The 24,645-nt window shown below is 38.4% G+C and overlaps 1 protein-coding gene across 12 annotated transcripts in view; it reads left to right on the top strand.

The window, feature by feature from the left end:
• The window catches only part of FNBP1 (formin binding protein 1), a 114,851-nt gene that overhangs the window by 23,524 nt on the left and 66,682 nt on the right, over positions 1-24,645 (top strand). For all 12 annotated transcript variants that reach the window (XR_009960235.1, XM_062590721.1, XM_062590730.1 and 9 more), the window contains exons 2-4: positions 8,576-8,691; positions 15,055-15,111; positions 17,751-17,898. Coding sequence is in view for 11 of the 12 variants with exons in the window: in XM_062590721.1 (XP_062446705.1) it covers positions 8,576-8,691; positions 15,055-15,111; positions 17,751-17,898 (321 nt within the window). In the remaining variant the exon portion in view is untranslated. The remainder of the gene's footprint in view (positions 1-8,575; positions 8,692-15,054; positions 15,112-17,750; positions 17,899-24,645) is intronic.

The following is a 24,645-nucleotide window of genomic DNA, read 5'->3' as shown; positions in this document are numbered from 1 at the left end:
CTGCTTTGGACACATGGTTCTCATTGTGGTGAAGTCATGCAGTGCCTCAAACCTCAAAACATATAACCTTATTTGAAGGAAATGAATGGCTGCTGCAGCATGGTGATCTACGAAAAGTATCTTTTGGATACTGCAAACAATGTATTTTTTGTGAGGCTTTTTTTCCTAAGAAAAATATAATATTCCTTTTCAATAGTGTGACATTTTGACATCTAAGATGAACATTTCCTCATATGAGAGATGTATGCAACTTTCTTTGGAGCCCACTGATCTCCCACTGATACCAAGAAATAACTTGTGTTGACATCTGTAACAACCTTTTCAGGAAATCAGTGGTCTGAATGAAAATTAAATACCTCCCAGAAGTCCACGTAGTGTATGTCATTATGTTCACCCACATGTGCCTACCAGGGTGTGTAACCAACGTAATTTTACATCAGAACCTTCTCTGCTCTAAGAAAGCCAGGCCTCCTACTGCATGAAGGACAGCCTTGTTGCCCGATACTATCTAGTATCCTTTGATTCAGATGCTGTTTCTTTTAGTCACCTATTGCTCATCAGCTCTCCTGTTCCAGTTCAGGTATTCACTTCCTTCTGCCTTCTCACTCTCCAGAATTAATCATTCCTCTGCCTTGTCTCACCTCTCATAGCAGCTACTGAAAGCCACTGCAGTATCAGCAACCACATCCCCTCTCAGGTGGCGGGTTTCACACCTTCCTTCTGGGCTGCTATGTTAGTGTTGTTATTTGCCCAGTTGCTGTGGAGGGACCACAACCTCTGCTTCACCACATCCTTTGCAGGATATGTCATGCTAAGGGGGAGGAAAAGGCTCATTTTGACTCCAGGATGGCAAAGGCAGAAGGTTTGGGGTCCAATATGAGTAGGCTGTGGTAGTTTGCTATTGTAGTAAGAGCAGCCGTGGAGCAGAGAGGAGGCTGCCGCCGCGAGCTGCACCTGCCCCTGCCTTGTGCAGCTGCTGCTGTGAGGCAGGCTCTGCTGCACCCGCCGCCAAGCAGCAGGAGTGACTCAGGCTCCTAGCTGCTGCAGGAAGCAGTACAGCTCATGGTTTGAGCTTTCAGATGAGAGTTAAACATCCCGTGTGTGTGAAAACCTGGCAGTTGATGACACTGGTTGTACTCACCCCAGAAAGCTTCCTCTTGTGATCTGAGAGTGTCAGGTTTGCAAGGCTTCTGTAATAGGTGTTAAAGTGGGTCACAAATGCCAATGGTTAGGCTGTGCTCCCAGTGACCTGTCAAGCAGGTGGAAGTGGCCTGTTAATGAACTGAGATACCCTGTGCTGTTTCTGTGGGCGTTGCTCTCCCTCCTTTCCCCCTTTCAAACTTGGTCTTGTTTTGCAATGCTGTTCCTTGTCAGGAGCTCTGCAACTTACACTGCATTTTAGGGCCTGCTGTGAATTGCCTTCTCTAATGAGGTTGTAAGCTGCACTAGCATAAAGACAAACTCGGCATCTTAGTTAATGGGTAATGGACCTGTGTGGCTTTACTGTAGATGGGAGAACAGCTGACCTTGCTCAGCATGTCTGCAAATTCCATTTTAGTCTCCTGAAGCTGCCCCCTCGGCTGTATGCTCAGGCTGTTTTTTTTTTCCCAGAGTCCCTCTTGTTTGTCCTGAGTGGAGTTTCTATCAGGATAGGGTTAGGGTATGGCAGAAGCCTGCATGTGAGATAGTACTTCTGCTTAATTGGCAGGAGGGGTCACTCTTGAGTTTGTGGAAGGTGGCTTTTTGGGTGGGAATGAGTGTGCTTGGTCTCAGGAGCAATTAAATAGTGTTGGTCCAGATGCTGCACTTTGCTGTGCAAACGGTCTTGCTATTATACTGGGGCAGCATTATTTTAAATCCAAATTAAAATTAAACTTTAAAAGGTGGAGATTAAGAGGAAGTAGAGGTGGGAGAATAGGATGGATTTTTCTGAGGTATTGGTTTAACTCAAGCTGAAATACTATGCCCATTTAAGGTGAGAGGTCAGGAAGAATGTATTCCCTAGATAAAGAATAAAATGAAGTGGAGCATGCAGATAAATGGGAAAATCTACAGGAAAAACATATGTGATGAATAGTTCTGTAAACAAGAACTGTATATAGTAATATGTCCTTCTGTTGCCCTGTAAAACAACCATTAAAGCGACAGCAACATTTGAATGTAGAACAAAAAGAAATGGTCATCCCTTTTCATCTTTGTTTTCTATAGTGCAGTTAGTTCTTCTCTGTGCTGCATGAAGCAAAAGGTTCGTGTCCTGTGCTCCATTTCATGCTTAATATATATAAACAGATATTTGTTTATTTGTCATTAACTGAGGATTTCACTAACTTTAACTGACAAATTTTGTGTGGGAAGTTGCCTTTCATCAGTAGTAGCTGAGTCAACAGATGCTGAGATGCTTTTGTATTTTCCTCTCACCTCTGCTTTCTGGAAGGCTGTTGCAGTAGTAGTCTATAGTTTATGTATTTTCCTTTATTATTAATTTGACTGAAGACTATTATTTGCATATAGCTTCGTTGTAGGTCTCAGAGTATCTGTGCATGTAAACTTTACTGTATCCTGCTAGCGTACCGAGCCTGTGAAGAATTATCATTTATTATTCTTTTTTTTTTCATTTAAAGTTGTTAAACCATGGAATTTAAAAGAGCATATTAATTTGTAGCATACTATCTTCCCTGCTTGTGTCTGTACTAACATGCCTAATTCCCCACTCCTGCACTGTTGCCTGTGAAAGCAGCAGCAAGAAGGACAGTTTAGCCTGCTTACTGATATACTGCAGTCTGCCACCTGCATCTGATCTGAGCAGGTTTGCACAGATGACATTATGATAAAAATTCCAGCAGTTATTGGCAGTGTCCCAGAATCTAACGCTTTGTTCACAATAGAAACCAAATTGCAATTGCAGAACTTTTGGCCTAGCTGTTTGGTGAAGTTTGACTCCAAGTCATTAGCCTTTCTGTTTATGAGTAATGCTTACCAGACATCAAGAGCATAGAAACACCGAAGTACGTACTGTCTCGCTACAGAGGGCCTGAAACTAATAACTGAAGGGGAAGAGTGAGCCCACCACCTTTGTTGTAGTAGTTCTTAATGCTGAAGCCTAATAGTGACAAATTAAGGTCCCATCCGTCATAGGATTTGTATGAGCCTTGTGTTGAACTATTTCAGAATAGATGAAAGCATTCTTGAAAGAACAAGCAGCATCTTTCTGAGCTCATTTTCAAAGACCAAATGAATTATGTTTTCTTTCTTTTTCTCTGTTGCTCAGTAATTAGTTGCACTTCATGTTATGTGGCTTAGAAATAGGAAGAAAGCTTTCTTTCAATGGCTAACCTTTCTTCTTCCCAAAATGCTTTGTTTCACTGGGGAGTGCAATTTCAACAGAACAGTGGAGAAGTGAGAGAATTTGCCAGTTTTAAGTAACAGTTATGATGAGTAAAAACAAATAGGCATGGCTGTTTCCATTCTAAGCATTGTCAGTATAGGAGCTTGCAGTAGAGTTTCAGAAGGAATGCATAAATGTTATGTGGACCACAGTAAAAATACTAGGAGAGAATTAATAGAAATGAAGTTAGAAACACACGCTGCCTTAGGGATGAAATTTTCAAAGCCCTTACAGGCGTTTGGATGTCCATTTCCCATTCAAGGTAATTACTTGTTTTTTAATACCTGTTCACTGCTTAACATATGCTTGAACAAGTGTGAATGTACTGTGGTGTGTGGTTTTTTTTTTTTCCTTTTTCCCCAAAGTTCCTGCAGTGGGAAACTCTGGTTTTCCACCCACACATGGGTCAGCTTGTCTACTCAGACTCCTCCATTGTCTGGGGAAGGCAAGAAGCGTTTGCACTGGCTAGTGTAGCTGTCATAGGGAAGCGAGGGGAATCTGAGGAAGAAGAATACCTTACAGCTCTGTGAGAAGTTTAGTTATGTGCACATCTGGATTGTCAATCAAAAGTCTACTTCTCCTTTTAATAAGCTGTTGATAGTGCAGTGAGTGAGTCAGTACAGAGACTTGGAAGTGGGAAACTTTGAGGTTTGGCAGACTGGAGGGCCAAACAATATAGACAATAACATGAAGGCTATGCTGGGAGCTGTGTGTAAGCCTGTCTCTGATTCAGAGGAAGGTAAAGAATGCCTCTAGAAAAGACTTTAGTGCTTCTGTTATAAAAAAAAACATGTGCAAGATGACCTTTCCTCCACCTCCCTCATCCCCACCCACATACCGTGGGGTCTCGTGGGAGTGTTTTCCCGGAACACTGCGTCATGCTTCCTGCATTGCTTTCTTGCTCTTCTCAAAGAACGTAAAAGCCTTGTGGAATTTGTTTTCTAATGCCATTCTTAACTGGAGGGGTGAGGCGGCTGTACAAACAGAGGAGAATGTGTAGACTGAAATCCAAAGCTGAGACAGCAATTCTTGAAGGTACCTAAGCCAGCTTCCAGCTGGTGATTGACCCTGTGTAGCTGTAGTGGCACACTTTACCTGCTGAATGTGTGTATCCAGCCTAGGCAAGGATGGTGCACTTTGTGCTGCTGTGATTATGTTGCTCCTGGTTGCTCAGAACAAGCTCCTTCAGAGTTGGAACAGATAAATCTTCAAGCTGCACCCTTACTTTTTTGTAAGGTAGATGTATCCCTAGCCATCAGCCTCTTACTGGTTTTCAGTGGGACATTGATACTTCATTGGCCTTTGTAAAAGCCCAGGAGGACTTTCAAAAACGCTGTTTAAGTATAAGCTTATTGCATGCAATGCAGCAAGTGCTTCGGGTAACCAAGGTGCTAACTGATTTACCTTCTGATGTTGCCCTCTTTGTGATTTCTTTTCTGCTGGGATTAATATCAATTAAGAAATTATTTTGAGCTATGAAATAACTCTGGACTTCAATGAAAATTTAAATAAAACACACTGCTAGAATACAGCAGTTTTAAAGAACTTCACTCAATTTTCTAGTAGTCTCCTTTTAAGAAATTTTGGATGCATGGAGCTGTCTGTGCAAAAAGATGAAAGTGCCATTGCTTGGGCAACTAAAACTAGGCCAAATTGATACAGTTGTTTATTTTAACTTTTCAGATTACAAATGGTAACACATTTCCATAGTGAACTTTGCTGGAAATAACGAAGTCATTTTAAAGAAATCTTTAAAATGTTGATTATTTCAAGATATTGTTGCTAATTGCTCTTCAAATCTCCTTTTTTACAAGTGTAGTTTCTGCATTTACTGTGTGTGCCACAGTCTGGGATTGCATGATTTAAAGGTTATGCTTTCAATCAAAGCATTTTGTACTCTTGTCCCATGCCTCATTAGCTTTAACATACAGACTTCGCCTAGCTTCAGCTATGAAATTTGGACGTGTAAGTGTTAGGGTCTTCTCTCTGACAGCAGTGGCTTTCCCTTGGAATCTCATGCTCAATAAGGAAAGTTGTTCCCAGTTTTACTGACATTTTTTTTTCCACAGTGCATTCTTAAGAAACATAAAAATGAGAATTGAAAACAGAGAACTGACCCCAATATAAAAATATCACAGTGAGGCGTTGGCTGTTTAGTGAAATGGCACTCTGGACAAAACTGTTCAATGCCCAGAAAATAGCAGAAACTCCTATATCTAGGAAAAACTACAGAAAGGAGATAAATTTTACCTTGTCTTTGTGGTAGTGGAGGTCAATGCTTACGTTTTATCTAGTTAAGGTTCTTCTGGTTACAGCTCATTGCAGAACAAATGTCTTTGTTCACTTTTATAAATAGAAACTTAGCATCTCCTCATGGTTAGTCTGTCAGACAGCTGCACTGCTATGTATTCACCGCTGCACTGCACATCATGGAGTTTTTTTCTCCAAACTTGACTTTCTTAGGCCACTGAAACAGCCCAGCAGACTGATCTGTGAGATAACAGATCAAACTGAATCAACCACCTGGAGCCATTTTTTTTTTTTTTTTCATATTTTCATCAAAATAATGCTCTGAAAATAGAGGCAGTTGTGGTGGTGAGAGAGGTTTGTGCTTCTAGAGATTTTTGTTTAACAAATAGAACCATAGATGAGCCATCACCAAGATTGCTTTTTAAGGGTGAACCTGCTCTGTCCTTCTGTACAGTCAGCACAGTTTTAATTCTTCTAGAGGGCAAAATCTCCTTGAAAGACATTCCACGCTAATGGGAAACTCTGACCTTTCTGCTTTGGACAGGGCTGCTATAAGATACTACGTTGCTGTCTGGCTATTAGTATGGTGTATCTGATAAGGGTGGTACAACTTGCATAGAGGAATGAAGCGAGTTGATTACCCTCTCTGAGATTTTCCTTTACAAAGTCAGAGCGGGTGGGGATGTGAATACATGTAAATGGGGGATAATTGGCTGCCTAGTGGGGTATTTATTTTATATGCATATTTTTATATTAAATAATATGTAGATTGTGGAAGGCAAGGTTTTGGATTAGCTATGAGTCCTCTTTATCAGAAACCTTAAAGGCCATCTATGCACTCCTTTCTTGGTGCCAGCAGAGTCTGAGAAATTTGGAGATTGTATATTTGAAACTGAGAGCAAAAGCTGACTCTTTGTGCTGGAATTGTGCTACGGACAGCACACCGTGTTTCTTTCTGAACTGGATCATCCAGGAAGAGAAGAGATCTGTGGTGTTAGTGATGTTACCGTGTTGTCTTTGTATTCTTCCCAGCTGTGAAATAGTCTGAAATAAGGGTTCATCTACATGCAAATACATACTGGCTTAGTGCACATCTTCCCTTTCTGCAGAATATATACATCCTCTTTTTGTCTGAAAGATATTACTTTGATTTAAGGGTGACTTATTTTGCTGGACATCAGGATTTTATTCCGTGTACTTTGAACCTTTTCCAGTTGACTTTAACTGTTTTTTTTTCTTAGTTCCTGGCGTGTGGGTCTTAGAAGTTCTTTACTGTTTCTGTAACTTTAGACTATTGGCCTTTTGCTGTACTCCCCCAGTGCCTCTTTAGTTGACTAAAGCTAACTTCATTTAAACTGAAGCCTGGTCTGGTCTGCATGAATTGGTTTCAAAACTCTCCTTATGCTAAACCAGAGCATTCTGCCTGCTGTTATAACTAGCTGCTTTGTAGATTTTTGCAAGATTTCCTTCAATGTGGTTCTGATTTCTTCCAATCAAAATACAACTAGAATGATTTTGTTAGCAAGTAGCAGCTTCTGTATGCGTGATTATTTTGTCATGTCCTGGTAGGATCTCTCCTGATAGCAATCTAATCTACATTTAGAGACAGATCTGTTTGTTCTAGTACGCAAAGTGGTATTTACTTAGAAGAAGCAGATTCATGTACTAAATTGTGTAGTAGTATCTGTATTTCTGTTCTGTGAATCTAGGGAAGTGAGTTTATACTGGTTTGATGATATCTGATGATAGCTGTACAGACTGAAAGTCACAGCACCAAATCTTTAGCCAATGGAAAGAAGCACTGTGTCTGTCAGAAGCTTTAGTTACAGCAGCTAAGCATCTGCCCAAATCTATCGCTGCGTACAGATTTTGGAAGATACTGTAAATCTAACCTTTGTACCGTAGATTCATAAAGCTATATTTATCTTACTGTGTGAAACAAAGTGACCTAATGCAAAATAAATCAGGCTGGTATTTAAAGACCTAGTTTACGTCATGCTTCTGTCAAGATAAGTATTCAGTATAGCACAATTTAACACATTTGAAATATTGTAGAAACATTAACTTTGGAAATGCTGTATTGTATAGACGAACATGGAATTTGAGTGCTATTGAAGCAAGTAAATTGGAAAAAGTAAGAATCTTAAATGAGCTCTGCAGATATTAATAAGTAGTTGACTGAATAATTAATCTGGATTTTAGGGTTGCTTAATTTCTCTTGGCATTTGGAAACCCCAGACTGACTTGTGGAGTGCTCTTGATCGAAGAAGATTTTAGTGAAAGTATGTGTGACTGTTTTTGAGGGCAGCAATATTTTGAAGAACAAAGTAGAATCTGTATATAAATGGAGATAGACAAGAAGACTTACTGTAAACATAGCTAATGTCTTTTTTTATGATATCATTTGTTAACATGTTTTCTGGTTTAGAAACAAACATGAGGCTGTAGGAGAAGTAAATTTTGTTCTGTAGAAAGATGTTCAGCTGTTCTAAACAATATTCTAAAGCATGACACTAACAAGTCTTAAGTATAAATATTTTTTTCAGCCTAAAATCAGCATTATTAAGTAGGAGTAGACCTCAAATTCATGGGATTTATATTATCTCTTTAGAATAAAATAAAATGCTAGTGATAGTTTTCATTTCTTATCCTCTGTTTAAGTATGTCTTTATGTTAGAAATATTGTGTTCAGTGGAATTGTCAGGATTTCCAGAACAAAATTGGTTCCAAAATGAGGCATGAACAATGTTGCTGAATTGGTCTTTCACTAAAAGATAGACTTTAGTTGATTAAAAAAAACCTATGCTTCAAAAAGGTCTAACTGTAATAATGGAAAATATTAGTAGCGCATTCTTTATGGTGATGTGCACTTTGGAAAATTTTTTTTAAAGTTATCTCTAAGCTCAGTGAGACTAAACTATTTTTTTTGATTCATTGCAGGACCAGTTTGACAACCTAGAAAAACACACGCAATGGGGTATTGATGTTCTGGAAAAATACATCAAGTTTGTAAAAGAAAGAACAGAAATTGAACTCAGCTATGCAAAACAGCTTAGGTAAGTTGAAAAATAAAGTTCAGGACTTTGCATTTGTTTAGTCCATAAGTCTATTTAAGCCCATCTGTAAGCTCACCATTTCTTTGATGGCAGTTTTTTTGGTTTATAAAGGTTGCTTTTAGCTGGAGAATAACTTTAATTTAGAGAATAGAAAGGTAAAATTAAGATACTATTCTTTTATTGTCCTTGCTAACCAATCAAATGCTTTGTAAAAGAAATTTTACGTGACAGCGTAGCATACTAGGGCTTATTCATGATTTATTCATGGTAAATAGCTGAGGTTTTGAGTTTTTTTTCCCCCCATTGTATTTTTTTTCCATGAAATTGGGACTGCACAAAGGGGCCAAGAGGTTTAGGAATTCAGCAAAATGTCTAATAGCAAATTATTATTCAAATTTAGGGTTTGCATTCATAAGAAAGGCTCTTGTTGTATGGGTGCTGGTGAAACTGCAGGTCAAAAAGTCAGTCTGCCCTTGGAAACTTAGTCAATATAATTAGCCGGATTGAAGCATATGATTCGACTTTCGACAGCTGTATAATCTTGCTGATGTTCTTGTGATGTGTCTGTTGAACAGAGCAGAGATTCTGTGTTTTATCTCAAGAAGCTATATTACTAGAAATTCCGGATAGGTATTTTCTACTTTTCTGGTTGGACCATCAAGCTGTAGGTAAGCATAAAATTTGATCCAGACCCAGAAAATAGACTGCTGAAGGTCAGATCCAGTGTAAATGGGGAAGAAGGGGGAGGGAATAGAAGCTAAGAACATCCTGCAATGGATAGCTTCTGCTCTACTTTCCCAGGTAGTTGGAAGAAACGGAGCCGAAACAAGGGTTAGGTGAGGCTGCAATATGCAGTCCTGCTGCTGTGGAGAGAGGCCATGGTGCAATATGGCTGGCAGTTGCTATTTCAATGATAAAGCAGAAGGTGATGGAGGAGGGAATGGATGGTAACTGGGGAGGGGAATGCAGGGCTAAAGCTTCCTAGCCCGTCCTGTACTGTTTTCTACTTGATTGTGATGCACAGAACTCTTACTTTTCTTCCCGCAGTGTTTGTGGAGATTGAGACTTGAGATTCTGGTTGATCTCTATATATCTAAATACAATGTCCAAAGAAGAAGAAAAAATCAGAATTTTTGATGCTTGTGTTAGAGTTGCTTTTGAGATGCACAATGACCTATTATTTACAAAGAGCTGGTGTGTTGCTAAAACCCTGCTCTTATGGTTGTGTGTCAGGGGAATGCCCCAAGGATTCCTGGGGGGTTTCCACCCCCCAGGGTTTTCAAGCAGGAAATAGAAGGTGAGTTGTATAGGAACAAATCACTCGCATCCTATGGCAATAAGAAGAGACTGAATTACAGAGGCAGAGGGAACTGAAATAGTTTGAGTGGATGGGGAAAATCCAACGGAATATCTGTGTGATTTGGTCTATCTAATGAGGAAACGTATCTTAAACCATTGAACATACTGAGATGATGGATTTTAATGTGAGGAGTTCAAGGAAGACCAAAAAAAAAATTAAGGAAAGTGGGAGATAATCTCAGATACAGGAAGGTGTCCTGAGACTCCAAACTGCAGAGTTCTGTTCCTTATTCTGTACCAGACTTCCAGAATGGACTTGGTCAGTTTGTTTCTTCTCATTGTATTTTAAATCTCCATGCATAGTTGCATTTCTCCCTTCAACTGTGGTTATGATTTGAGGATGAATATATTCATCCCTGAGGAGCCCTTTGATACAACGGCATTTGGAGCCATGTAAGAAATTAGAGATGTAAAAGAAAAAACAAAAATGTAGACCTGTCAAATACTGAGATAAAACAGTCCTGGCAATTAAAAAAAAAAAAAAAAAAAAAAGCTTTTAATATATCTTCCTTGGCCTGTGGCAAACCTTTCTGATTTGTATCACATCTATTTAGTATGAAAGGACTGCAGCATATCACTGCACATCATAACATGCAGGCATACTATAAAAAGGGAAATGCTAACACAAGATACTGTGGTGGTGAATATAACTCAAAGTTTTATTTTTAGTGTAAGAAAAAGTGCTGAACTTCTGCAGTTCCTTGTGTGAAACTTGTTTTCTGTTTGGTCTGGGCTCCCTAGCTAGCTGTTCTTCATACATGACTATAAATATCTCAGCCTGCTCATATATTGAAGCTTAATTGGCTTCTGTTTTAAAATATTTTTTCCCTTGTCTTTATAATTCTGCACATATTTATCAAAGACTTTGTTTACCTCTAGGTATGTTCAGGATACATCAGATATATTTGACTATACCAGTGGAAAAAAAAATCCCCAAAGTCACCTCCTTAGTGTGCATGCACTATTCAAGTCCTGCTTGTACCATTTACAGTTAGTCTTGATCTGATAGCCAGGTTCAAATTTATCATACTTGTTTTCTTACATATGGTTTTACATTATAATTGTTTGTTTGCTAAACTAGGGTAGGCTGGGATGGATGTGAAAACTGTGATAGAGTTTATCTGTGTCTGCATTTTGTTTTGACCTTCCTTTGGATCTTGACATGTTGGATGCTGTGTTCTGAGTGCTGAAGCAGTGTTGCATTTTCTCCTCCCCCTAATCGCTTATTACTTTATAGCATGCAAACTCTGAGTGTCAGCAGGTCAGCATGTCAAAAGCCTGCCTAATACGAGGCTTACTGATAGCCTTGACAAAGGCATTTTTAGAAGTGCTTAAGACACCAAGATAATCTGAGAATCAAGAACCTCTGACTGATAATGAACTGTGAAAGAGAGAGGAAAAGATATGAAAGAAGTGGAAATGAGGGAGCAGAGGAAACAAGCTGGAAAGGCAGAAAAAAATGATGCAGAGCAAAAGGCAAATAGAAACATGAATCAGAAACAGACAGGTGGAGCAGCTAGCACAGAATCTTCTCTGAACTGCTCTTTTATTCTTGATCTTTATTTTTATGCATTACTTGCGTCTTTGTTAGCTGTTAGATTTGAAAGTGTAATGACTTCATGGGCTTGAACCTGGGAAGTGCCAGTGTTCTGGTCTTGGTACTGCAGAGTTACATGCTTATCTTCAATACAAGAAGAGTCTCTTACTGCTTCTTACTGGATTCAGTATCAGTTCTCATATCTGTGTGTACCCTGTCAAAACCCTATACTACTCTTACTTCAGGTTAAAAATAATCTGAAAGACTAAAGAAAGAAAAAATCTGAAGAACTCAAATACATATTTTACATATACATGTGTGTACTGTATAATATATATATACGTGTGTACATATATATGCATTATAAAATACATAGAGAATCAAATATGTTTAAGTCAGTTGCTATTTCTTGTCACACACTTTCTGAATCCTTTTTCAGTGGAAGTGTACTGTTTGCTAGGGGTCTTTTTTGCCTTAACCCGGAGGTGTGTCCATACTTCAGAAGCTCATAGGACTAGAGTACTTCTGCATGCCAGGATTAATTGGACAGCACAGTACTGGCAATGCAGGGAGATGTGCATTCTGTGTGTGTGTGTGTGAGGAAAAAATGTCTGAACTAATGAGTTTAAACTAATAAGTTTAGTCTTTAGGGGCATTTTCTTCTTTTTCTTCTTTCTTTCCTCTTTAACAGTTATGGGCAGGCATTCCTATGGTGTATCAAGAAGGCTATAAAACTTTAATTATTCAGAACAGTTTCCAGAATTAGTGCCACACTGATACTCTTTGACTGAAACTGCTACATGCAGAACAAGAGGAAAGTTAATTGTTTCAGGGCATCCTCTTTTCAGAGGATGGAATGGACATGCTTATTTGGAGGCATTCTAGTAGGGACAAATGTTAGGAAACATACCTTCTTTGCAAATTTGGCAGAATTTTGGCTAGAACTCCATTTGGGCAGATGCTTTTTCCCTTGCAAGAATAAAAGATGTAAGAAAGGTGAGACAAGAGGCTCTGCTGTCTCCCTGTTAGCTGTAAAACCAACATACAATAGGAAGTGACTTATCTCTCTGAAAAAACAACTTACTTTCAAGTGGCCACATTCTGGGAACCCTCTGAAGAGTTCTCTGTAGTCAGTTCAACGAAACTTCATAGCACTTCAGATAGATTCCACCAGTATCATTTGTATGTTTTTTGTAATGATTAAAACAACCTTATAAAGCTAAAATACTTGTTTTCCCTTTCACAGCAGTGCAACAGAGAGGGGCTAGCTGGCTGCAGGAAGGCATAGAGTAATAGGGCTGAGTTCAGAGTGTGGAAGATCCTGGTACCCCAGCACAGAAAAGTTCCATGCTCATTTTACCAGTTAATTTCAGTATCTCCTTCTCCCTTTCCTGTTCTCTTGCATGCTTATAAGCATCATGCAGAATATTGTTAGTTTACTTACTAGCAGCCTGAAAGAGATTGCAATAGAATTATTGACTTCAGCGATATTCTTCATAAACCCTGCAACAGATATATCAATAGTCTTGTCATCTATAGTCTGATATAATTTGTTTTATTCTTACTACTGCTGTTAATAAAGCAGCCTTGCTCTTTATGAATTTCTGTTTACTGTAGTTAAAATATCTGAAATCAGAATTAAGAGGGGTTTTTTTTTTTTGTCATCTCTAGCAGAAAAATACTTCAGGAAATATGTTTGTTAGAATAAAATGGGAACATAGGTAAAAGTGAGTACTACTTGGTTGTTTTTTGAACTGCAGAACACTCATTGGCCAGATTTTGCTTTCATTTACAGTGGTGCTGATGAGTGTGACTTCATTAATTTTAATAGGTAAGCACAACTGCAAATAATAACACAGCTTGCCCAACTAATTTTGACAGAAGCTCTTTCTGTAGGAAGTCGTTAAGAGCTGAGACAAAATGCTGTGGAGAAGTTGGCCCACTTTACTATTGAAAACCTATATGGTAGGAGCAGCAACAGCCAGTCACTTCAGAAGAACTTGCTGATAGTCAGCCAGCTTATCTCCTTAAATTTGGTGTATTTTGTTACCTTAGATTTCAGTCTACTGTATTGAAAATACACATTTTCCTCTTAAATGTAAAAGCATCAGTCCAGACCATTCAATAGATGGCATTTTTCATAGTCTTTTTCATTGAGCAATGTCTGAATAGCTACAGTAAAATTCTGTCCTAACTTACTGGTTATTGTTCCCAAATAAAAGAGGGAATGGGTATAATCGTGTAGAAGTTAAGTTGATTCTGACTGATTTCCTTAGTTAGAGCTGAACTCTGCTCTTAAGAAAAGGCAGGAGTAGGTAAAGAAAAGAAAAAGGTATTTATTGTAGGAACCATAGCTGTTTATTTCTGTGGAACTGATGGGACAATGCTCCGGATTTGTCTTAAATGATCTACTTGTATTTTACCTGAAGTTCTGCCCTGGTTTCTTTAAAATTGCCAAATAAGATTTATTTCAGCTCTCTGTTTTGCATTATGTAAAAGGTTCACAGTTCGCACTGTGCTACACTGCAAATAAGCATCGTAATTTTGAGTTTTAAGTATAAGCAAAGTGCACTGAGGGTCTGCTGGACAGTTAATTAAACCGTTAATTAAATCCTTAATTTGCCACTGGTTAGGTCTGTTTAGTTCTGGCTCTCAAGAAAGAGGAAAGCTGTGTAACGATGGTCAGATATGCTGAATTATGTTCAACTTCTTATTTGAGATATGGTCGGTTGAAAAACATATCACTATCTTAGAATGGATTCAGTAGTTCGATTAGCAGTAATAAGAAATAGTCATTTCTGCTAATTTGGATAGTCAGATTTTACCCAGTATCAGTTGATAATCACAAAATGTTCCCGTTTATTATCCTAGTACAGCTTTTCACAGCCTTGCTGAGATTATTGTTCTTGCTTGAAAGTACCCTGTAAATGGCAGCCAAACTTCGTACGTGTCATCTGCTGCAGCAAATCACACTTCAATGAGCTGGCTGGTCTTTGAATATGAAATAGCACCTTCTGCTGGGTGGAGTTTGTATAGCTTGTCTGTGTGCCAAAGACCCAGTATTGATAAGGACTGTAAAAGGGTCTGTGCCGTAGATCAGGTGGAGGGGATTATGCATCAGGAGAGCTGGAACTCAGGCTTATTGAATTCTTCTTCTTTTTTTTTTTTTTTTTCTTTTTTTTTTTATATGTAGTCTTAATTTGTGAACTGTTCAGCTTCAGAATCTGTTACTTTATTGCAGTTTTACAGACTGAAGCACAGTGGGGCCTGGTGCTCTGCGTGCTACTGCAATGTCAGTCAAACCTAATCATACTGAAGAATCATACTTCTGATGAGATATCTAGTCACTGCAAGTAAAACTGAAACCCCACAGTATCTGAAAGTATGTGCATTCAAAGGCTGTCCAGTTATCTTAAGGGAGATGTCTTTTTAATTTATTTTATTTATACGTGTGTATTTATTTTTAGGAACCTTTCAAAGAAATACCAGCCCAAAAAGAACTCCAAAGAGGAGGAAGAATACAGGTATGTTCATGATTGACCACTAAGTGAGCATGCATTGATGGAGGAAGAAAGAAAGGATAGGTCACGAACTAGAAGTCGAGTTGTAAACCAAAGGCTCTGTAAATGATAATTAGTAAGGATGTAAAGGAAATCATAAATGCAGAAATAGCCTTCTACCACAGATATTAGCAATGGATTTTCAAAGAAGCTTGGATTTGGTCTGTTAACTACTACTTCTTTAAATGTCAGTGTTGCTAGATGCATTGGGATTTTTTTTTTTTAAGGTACCTTAAAAATTTCCAGCCAGACTAGATGATCCTTATTCTTGGAAGTAAATGACCAGACTCTAATTAGCTTCAGCAGGAACAGAAATGTTTAGATTAATTCTAACATAAAACTTGAGCATTCTGTATAAGTATTAAGTTACTCAAATGGACTGATAGCACAGACTAGCGACTTGCTAAAGGGATAATATTATGACACCTCAGGAGAAATTGCCAATTTCTGAAGAATAAGGTGAAGGGACATAGTTGCACTTTCAGAATCCTGCAGTGGGTTGCCACATGACTTGGTGCTGTTGGAAGAAATCGTGTTGCCTCAGCTATCTACAGTTGACTTAAGTATTCAGAGTGCATCTCCCTACTGGAAAGGGCTAATGTGGTGCTTACGGATAGTGACAGCAGTGTCAAAACACAGCTCCTTCACTGACTAACACTAGGGAAATGCATATGGAGGATGATAGATCATATATTGTGGAGAATGTACTTGCCCTTGATGAGAGCAAAGATGGTCTTTAGGATAGCTTTTCAGAGGAGAAGCCTTCCAAAGAACAGTCCCATAGCCAAAGTTGTAACCTTTTCTTTGGAGTACTCTGACTTCTTTAAAGTTATTCAACTTCAGTATTTGGTAATGCATCAGCTTGGAAGAAGGCATTGTAGAAGATTCCAGCCTCGGAACCTTATATTGCAGGAGGCTGCTCTCTATCTTTAGAGCCTAAGAGCACACTTGAGCTCTTTGCCCTAAAATTTAAAACACTTTCAAACAAGTTTGGATTTGGGTCCGACTGTATGATTGTATTTAGATTTTTGGGTCAGACCTCCTAGCTGCTGTGTACAGCTCCTCTAGTGATTCATATTAACTAAGATAACAAGCTTAGCTTTGTCTTTTTTCTTTATTTTTAGTAACATTGTTTGGAATGAGCTATTTATGTCATTGTTTCCTGAGATATTGCCGTTTACACAAGGAAGCTTATATATTATAGGGATATGGGTCCAAATAAAGACTGTTGTGAGAATGGTTATTAGGAAGAATATCTTCCCAGCACATACACCTATTTTGATCTACACCTGAGATTAGGAAAAAATCTCTCTTTGGGTAGTTATGCTATAAATGGGTATTTTGAGTTTATTACTGCGATCTTTTTGGACACATCTGTCGTTGCTGGAAAAACGGATATCGGAATGAAATGGTCCATGTGATGTGGCACAGCAGATCCTGTGCATCCTTTGCCCCTTTAAATATATCATTCACCTCATATTTTCCACAGTGCCTCTGAATAATGGCTGGTGGTTTGTCATGTGACTTTTGGATACCTTGGAACACTGTCTACATTTAGATTATCTAAAAGTGTTGCCTTTTCAAGCTTATTGTTCAATCTGTACTTCATTGGCTTTTATCCTACATTTTCTGCAGCTGGAGATTTCTCTTGAAACTGCATAACCTGACTACAAATGTGGCTGTTATACTGGATTGTATTTTTGTTCTCAGTTTTTTTTTGTCTGTTTTGCTCTTCTGCCATTGTCCATCCCCATTCATACCACTGTTTGCTCTACATCTCTCTGCTTTTGCTTTGCTTTTTCTCCTTTAGGTGCTGCTAATGGTGCAAACTGCTACCATCTAATATTAATAGGTTTTTCTAGTATGTGCAAGTGTAGTACTTAAAACTGCTCTCTTCCAGTTGACCAGCACAAGCTGTCCTGCAGTATTTAAATGAAGTTCTGTCGAGTCAGTGCTGTGCATGCCAGTAGCATAATCTGCTATCTTTGAAATTGTGTGCACAGATGTTCATTTCCTTTTAATAACACACAAAATGTTGTATTGAAGGTTATTTTTCATATAAAATAATCTCACAATAGAAGACACTAAAATACGTGGATAGACAATGAGCACCCAGCTAACACTGTATCTTTTTGAAAACTTTATCAGTAAGTTGTAGCTAATCTAAATCCAAATAAGATTTTGAAAAGTTTTCTTCTCTGTCCTATACTAGCCTTTTTTGGGGATTAGTTCTCATCAGACAGAGTGCACTGAATTGTAGGTCTTGAAAGAGTAGAACTAGAAAATATTTGGTGAATAGAATTTAGAATAGTGAAGTCCCAGAGCTGTGCTGATAAAAACATCCATCACTCTAAAACTGTGGTATTTTAGTAGCCAATGTTAAACTGTGTCTATATCAAGATTAATTTGTCAGAGAACTGTTACAGCATGACGCAGGTGTCGTTTTGGGAGATTCTTTCAAGTCAGTGTACGCTGATCCGTGTTCAGTCTCGCACAGTAATACTAAATGCTTAAGAAGAATGCAACCTCCCTTTGCAATGTGAATGTCCTGGGGGGGAAAAAAAGGGGGGATTAAAAGCAACATATGTTTTTGTCCTCTGCAGGTACACATCAACTAGAGCCTTCCTAGCTACTTTAAATGAAATGAATGACTATGCTGGACAGCATGAAGTAATTTCAGAGAACATGACCTCTCTTATCACTGGGGAGCTAACACGCTATGTGCAGGAGCTGAAACAAGAGAGGAAATCGGTAATTGAATGCTTTTTAATTATTCATGATTAATTCCTATTTAAGACAGCTAATTAGTGATAAGGGAGTTCAATGTTATACAGATTTAGCATGCAGTTAATAAACACGAGCTTTGCTACTGAGCCAAGCATTGAGAAAACGGGTTACATGTTCTGGTCAGGTCACCAAACCGTTCGAATCGTATGTTATAAAATCAGATAGTGATGTCTTCAGAGAACGCCTTGAACAAGTGGGACAGTTTGCAAATTTGCAATGGTTTGACACTGTTGAAACGACACATATCTCCTTTTTTTTCTCTGGCATGGTTTGGAGCTTGGGAGAGTTCTGGGTTGCCTTTATGCTGTGACAGATCATATGCTTCATTGTATGATGTTGTTTTGATCATAACAGGGCTGTAAGAAAAATCAGTCAAAGACTGTTTGTGAAAGTTAAATATCTTTAGCAGCAAAGGTCAATCAGTGCTCCAAATTTTATGATGTTATGCATTCTTCCATAGGACAGTCCACCTGAATATTTACACTGTTACAGATGTTTTTTTGCCCTTGCAGTCACTGTGGAGCTATGCATACATCCTGCTTGTTTTTCATGTGCAATGTTTGAGCATGTAGGAGGGAGAACTCCTTGCGCTGTTTCAGTTCTTCCCAGATGTCCAATGAAGTGAAACTTACCATAGTATAGGTTCCTCACTTTTACCACTTCTTGCACTATCTTGATCTTAGTGTGTCTGTAATTCTAAAGAATTACCAAGTATTTCTTTGCCTGTTGGGGCATCAGTTGTACATCTTCTAGTTTTCTTATCACTGCAAGGCTTGTACAGAATTGTCACAGATACCATCTTTATGGAAGATGGAGGCATTCGGTTTTGATGGCATCTCTTCTTTTCCACTGATCCAAAACCAAACTTTGCAAGATCTGGAAGGCAGTGTTTACTAGGAACTAAAAGGAACACAGTACTGGCCTCTAGTTGTTCATTCCAACTCTTACTGAAGGATTTAAAAATCAAAACATCATTTCTTCTTTCTACCCTAGTTTTTAGTACTTACATTAGTCATCCTTTGAGAAGCCCATGGGTTTGATCTCTTACAATACTTCAGTATGGTTGTGAGTGCACAGTTTTTAAGGACACGATTAGTCCCATAGAAAAGGTTTGAGTGTGGGGGACATGTGCTCCAAACAAACTGTCGTACTTGAATTTGAGCTCACAGAATCCATTGCCAGCCCTTCTGGCCTACTGCCTTGAAGCCAGATGGTTCAGCAGAACCACTCGAAGAGCAGGCTAGCCTAGCAGACTCTTGCCAGTATCCCTGTAGCTTTGCTCCTGCAGAGTTGTTTGACTGTTCTGTAGAAGGGCAGCACTGCTCTGCTGAGAATAAGAGCACAATGCATAGTTGCCTCCATACTTTAGAAGAAGTTATTCAGTTCTGAGTTAAGTTTTCCAGTAAAATTTCTGTATAAGGACTTAAGCTGTCATATATAGCATGAAACAGCAAGTTATCATAAATATTACTGCTGCAAAGTGTCTTTTAGCTTTTTTTTTTTTTTTTTTTTTTTTACTGTCCCTGTTGGCCTATCTCCCAGTAGGCATGAGTGACAAGTTCCGTTTGTCCTGTGCAGCTGATCTAGTCTTTGTCTGAAGCCTGAGAAACTTCGGTCTTAGTGGTCTATAACTGTGTTTTCCTTGAAAAGCATCACTTCAAGAGGAGACAATTCTGGTCCAATTAACATCAATTTGGTTTAGATATTCCTATAATCTGTGTCAGGGTAGACCTAGGTAATGATTGCCTATTACAAAGAATAATGCTCGCTTTGAAGATGACCCGGGAGAATGGAGTTATACCACAATATTAAGAATAAAAGTGTGCAAATATAGTCATGCATTTCATGTCACTGTTCACAAGACTATGTCTTGCTTATGCTACTGTTATAAACTAGAGAGATAAGACCTCAAGAGCATATTGCTATTCTTGGAAACAAAGATTTCTTTTCTAGAGGCAGTTTCCTGTCTTTGTAGGTCAGAAGAAAAACATTTAACAAGGCTTATTGCAAAATTTAAAGAAACTGGGAAACTGGAGGAAGAATAGTATTCTCTAATTTCAGTCTCTGTGTATGCTTTAATCACTGTTATTGTTTTAAGAATCGCTTGTAACAAAAATAGAGTTTAGATTGCAGGAAGAATTAATATGTTAATAGTTCTAAACTCTAGTGACTATTGGTACAAACTGAGAGTGCCAGTTAAAAGTCAAAGGCAACTGTTCTTTTGGTATGATCTAGTTTGAATGCAGAAAACAGGAAAAAAAGAAAATGAAGAGGCATTGTTCTACATCATTCTTGAAAATTCAGAAATAGAATGTAGTCAAAGGAACCATGTGCTGTGCATATAAACTAACAAAAATATTTTTTTCTGTCTACTTCTAATATAAACAGATTTGTAGATGCACAAATCTTAAATTTAATACATGAGGTCAATTGCTGTTTACTTTCCGAAGAAAAACAAGGCGGCTTTGTTACAGCCTCTCATGAGTAAAATGTTTCACATGGTCAGTTTTTGATAAGGCATGAGCATCCTTGTTATCTTGCTGATGTTGTGTGTGACTCGGGCAATCCTTTCATTTAAAATTGGACAACTGTTCCTCAGGAAAATCACTGGATTGTAATATTCTTCATAAGATACTTTTAGCTCCATCTTGCTTCTCTACTGATGCACTCAAAAGGTTGGGAAGAAGTGAAGAGGTGTCTTCTACCAAGCTTTTGTTGTTGGCTCTTGTGAATAGTGTGGGTATGTAAACCCTTTTGTACACCAAGGAAGTTCAGCAAAAATATCCCATTGCTCCTTATTGTGATAGTGTTGGCAGTGACAGGCGCTGTATTGTAGGTAACTCACTAGCTGCTCCCAGCATTTTGATCACCATGGATGAAATCTGAGCCCAGCAAAAGTCAATGAGAGTTTTGTCTTTGAGTGCACTGCAGCCAGGATTTCTCCACAGCTGTTCCAAACCCAGTCAACATGGCAATGAAAAGGGCACAGTGACTTGTATGAGTTGATTTAAAAATAAAAAGGAATTAAGCACACAGTATGTCTTTACATGCGTTCCCTGTTCCTTTTAAAACTGTTCTTCCTTTACTTCAGATCAGTGCTATAACTGGGTATTTCTGGAGCTAAGAGGTTATTTAAAGAGGTTATATAAAAAAAATCTTTATATTCTGAAAAGTTGATTTAATCCACTGTCTTTTCATATGAGCAACTTAATAGTGTGCTGAAAAATCTCTCAGGTCTTCACAGCTCTTGTGAGATCACCCAAAACCTAGATTATTGGGCCTTACCCTCTGAGCTCAGTCACAGATGGAGACATCCAGTGAAAATGTGGCCAAATAAGGATGGTTCAGAGTACCCTGGAACATCTTAGTTATATTGTGTTTTAACGCACAAAAAAGGAGTACAGCAGTGGTCATGCAGTGAGTATGGTCTGGTTTTGGGTAACGCTGTGTCTTAAGCTATTTAGTAGGTCTAATGCTTGGATAAAATATTTTTTTTGGAGAAATCTTAAAGTTGGTATGGTGATTGCTAGCATATTTAGATGCCCTGAGTATAGATTAAAAGGGAATTTAGGGGAAATGGGGCAATGAACACTCGTAAAAATAAAACTTTCACTTTAGTGTATACAGAATTTACCTGCTTGTGGCTTTTCACATGAGCTGATATTGTAGCATGGGCCTTATCACATCTGAAAGTTGTGCACTTTGGGAGAAATACGTGCTTGTAAAAGAATATTTTCCTTGTTACATGTTCCCTTTGTATTTTCTTCTGTTGTAGGACTTTGTTTTTCATAGTCTGTTTCACTGTTGGCGGGGGGGGGGCTGTTTGTTTTTAATCTGCAGCAGAGCTAAGAACATAAACTTTTGGCACTGCTGTTTTGTGTGTGCTTTGATTGGGATGAACACAGAAGAAAGTCTGGAGGAAATCGTGATCCATAAGCTGCCATGACCACCACAGTTGCAGATGTTCTTCTGGTGTGTTCAGTGTGATGCGTTAATTTGGTGTCTTGCTTGTAATCTGAGTGTTTTTAAATAGAAAGCCTGATTAGGGTGGAGTTTGGGCATTCATTTTGGAAAGAAGGGCAATATTCTTTACTTCTATCAACTGCTCTAAGCACGTCACTGTTACTGCTGCTGAAATGTGTATGACTAATTAGGGACAGTAGTTTTCCATATGACTTACTAAACCATCTGTCATGTTCCAATTTTCTGAATCACCAAGTATAGATTAACCAATTAATGTTTTATTTATTAGAATTTTTTTTTTAATTAGAACTTCTATTTTGAAACCTCATTGAAGAAAAATTGATCTTAAAGTTATTTTTTGCTAAATATTGAAACAAAGAGCAGGAAGACTTTCGCTGCATCGGAGTTGTTTTTTAAAGTCTGTTAAAGGAAGTAAGTTTGCAGAAGTCGAAGATAGTACAGGGTTTGAGGAAATCGGAGGCTTCCTGTATGACTTTGAGCAAATCACTTAATCGTACTGTCTCAATTTTCTTGTCTATAGAATGGGGGTATTGAAGAAATATAGGTAGCTGGAAGGTACTAGCTCTTATCACTTAGGTGCCTTTGAATTTTCGGTTGATAAAGGATTTGCAGAAATAAAAGTATGCTCAATATATATTATGATTATTATTACATGTGGCTGTCTCTTGTAGCAAGGATGTATATGTGATAACACAAAAGAATTTTGGATTGTAAATATGTTTAGAAAATAGGTGAAATACCAGAATTTCAGTGAAATCCTAAAAATGTGATGCACCTGTATCCATCAGGCTGTTACTCTATATCATAAGACATTTTCCTCAATTTTACTGGTTGATAATGCTCGTTAATGACCATTTTACATGTTCTTGCCCCATTCCTGTAAAGGAACTGCTTAAAAATAGCAAAAACTGAAAAGAATATGGTCTTACTCCCCAGGTTTACTGCTTCTTTCCTGTGTAATTTAACTTGTAGAGTTTGGTTTACAAAGGTGAATTTGGAAATAGGATGAATGGCTTATGCAGGATTAAAACTACATTGTTGGTGAACTTGAAAGTGGTTTAAAAATATGAACGCATGTTAGTTCTGTTATCTGGTGTGCTTTTGAGTTCAAGTTTGTCATCCCACCCAGGTGAGATAAATTTAACAGTTGTGTGCTGTTAATTTAACCTGGCATGTTGGGATCTGTCTGTCTGTCCCCAATCTTTATGGATCATTGACAGTACTAGGTTTCAAACAGGCCAGCTGTTCTCAAATCAAGTCTCTTCGTACTCTCCAGCAAAGCTGGAGACAGAGAACAGGGAAGCACACAAAAGATGATGAAAGCTGGAGGCAGGAACTGTAGTTTGAAGGCAGCCAAGTAATTTTACATGCAGCTTCACTGTTAAAAATTTCCACATATCCCATGTTCAGTACCAAAATGTTTAAAAATGTAGTGTTAAACTGCAGTTCCTTTGGACTGTTTTCCTAAACTTTTTTTTACAAAGGCAGGCTTGATATGAGGAGCATTTCAAAGTGTTTTAGCAAGAAAGATGTAGTATCTCAGTCATGGACTTTAAAGGAAATGAGAATTTAGAGAAGGAACCACGTTCCATTGGGAGTCTTCTCCCTGCCACCCCAGTAGTTTTATAGTTACGTATTTTTTTTTAAATCGTGTCACCATGCAGTGAATGAGTTTCTGGAGGAGCCTCGGATGGTGGGTAGAGGTTACCAGAGTTAATGGTGAAGGATGGCTCTGTAGCACTGCCAGCCGTTCAGCTGCGTTGCCTTTTATGGCCTGGCTGCTTCACATTCAGTGTTTCCAGTAGGTAGGAGTACAGCAGGCAGAGGCGAGTGCTCTGGTACCCATAATTAAGAGTGTTACTGACATCGTGCCTCTCTTCTGTTCTTCAAGAATTTTTGCATAGAGATAAACACTATCCACTAAAGCTCTAGCATGCCCCTATGTTCAACAGTAGGTAAGCATCCCTGCTTGCAGAGGTTTGGGATTACATGTGGGCGGTAATACCCACAGCACTCGGAGCGGTGTGCTGCTTTTCCGCTCACACAGCTAAGCTGAGGGTCATCACGATTTTAAGGCAGTAGAAGTCTATTGGACACTACATAAGACAGAATTACAGTTTTCAGCCTATGATAGTTTGCTTCTCGTATGTGTTAGGGTTGGCTTGTATGGTGGAGTGAGAAAAATAGCTAGGAAATGTCACTATTAATGTAACAGACTGATACCATGTAGTATAAAATGTATGTAATGAGTGATGCATGGGCCTGAGGATGTATGAATTTTGGTGAATTGTGGGACTATCTAGCAGTGTGAAACCTATAGCTTTAAGCTTACTGCGTGAAACTGTTTTGTATTTGAATAAAATAACCTGGTTGCCAGTAAATAATACAGTGGAAAAGGCTCTCTCTCTTCCTATTATTAGTTTTTCTGTATTAATTATTTTGAAAGATGTTTTGTAAGCAGAGCAGCCTGTTCTAGCAGTCAACTGGGGACTACATTAGAATTCGTGGTCTCTATTTACAGCTGTCATTGACTCACACAGTGATCTTGAACAAATTGCTTCTCCTCAGGAAAAGTGAGGCATTTAGAAGATAGAGAGAATAATATTTAAAGTGTATTAGGTTCTTAAATTAAGAGCATCATGTAAGAACTAAGTTTTTTTTTAAAACTAACTAAAAGGTTTTTGCTGCAAAAGGCAGCTGTACACTGTTCATGTAAGAAGTTCCTAT

Source organism: Rhea pennata, chromosome 18 (genome assembly GCF_028389875.1).
Source record: "Rhea pennata isolate bPtePen1 chromosome 18, bPtePen1.pri, whole genome shotgun sequence".
In the NCBI taxonomy this organism is placed as follows: domain Eukaryota; kingdom Metazoa; phylum Chordata; class Aves; order Rheiformes; family Rheidae; genus Rhea; species Rhea pennata.
This window is presented reverse-complemented; position numbering and strand designations above follow the sequence as displayed.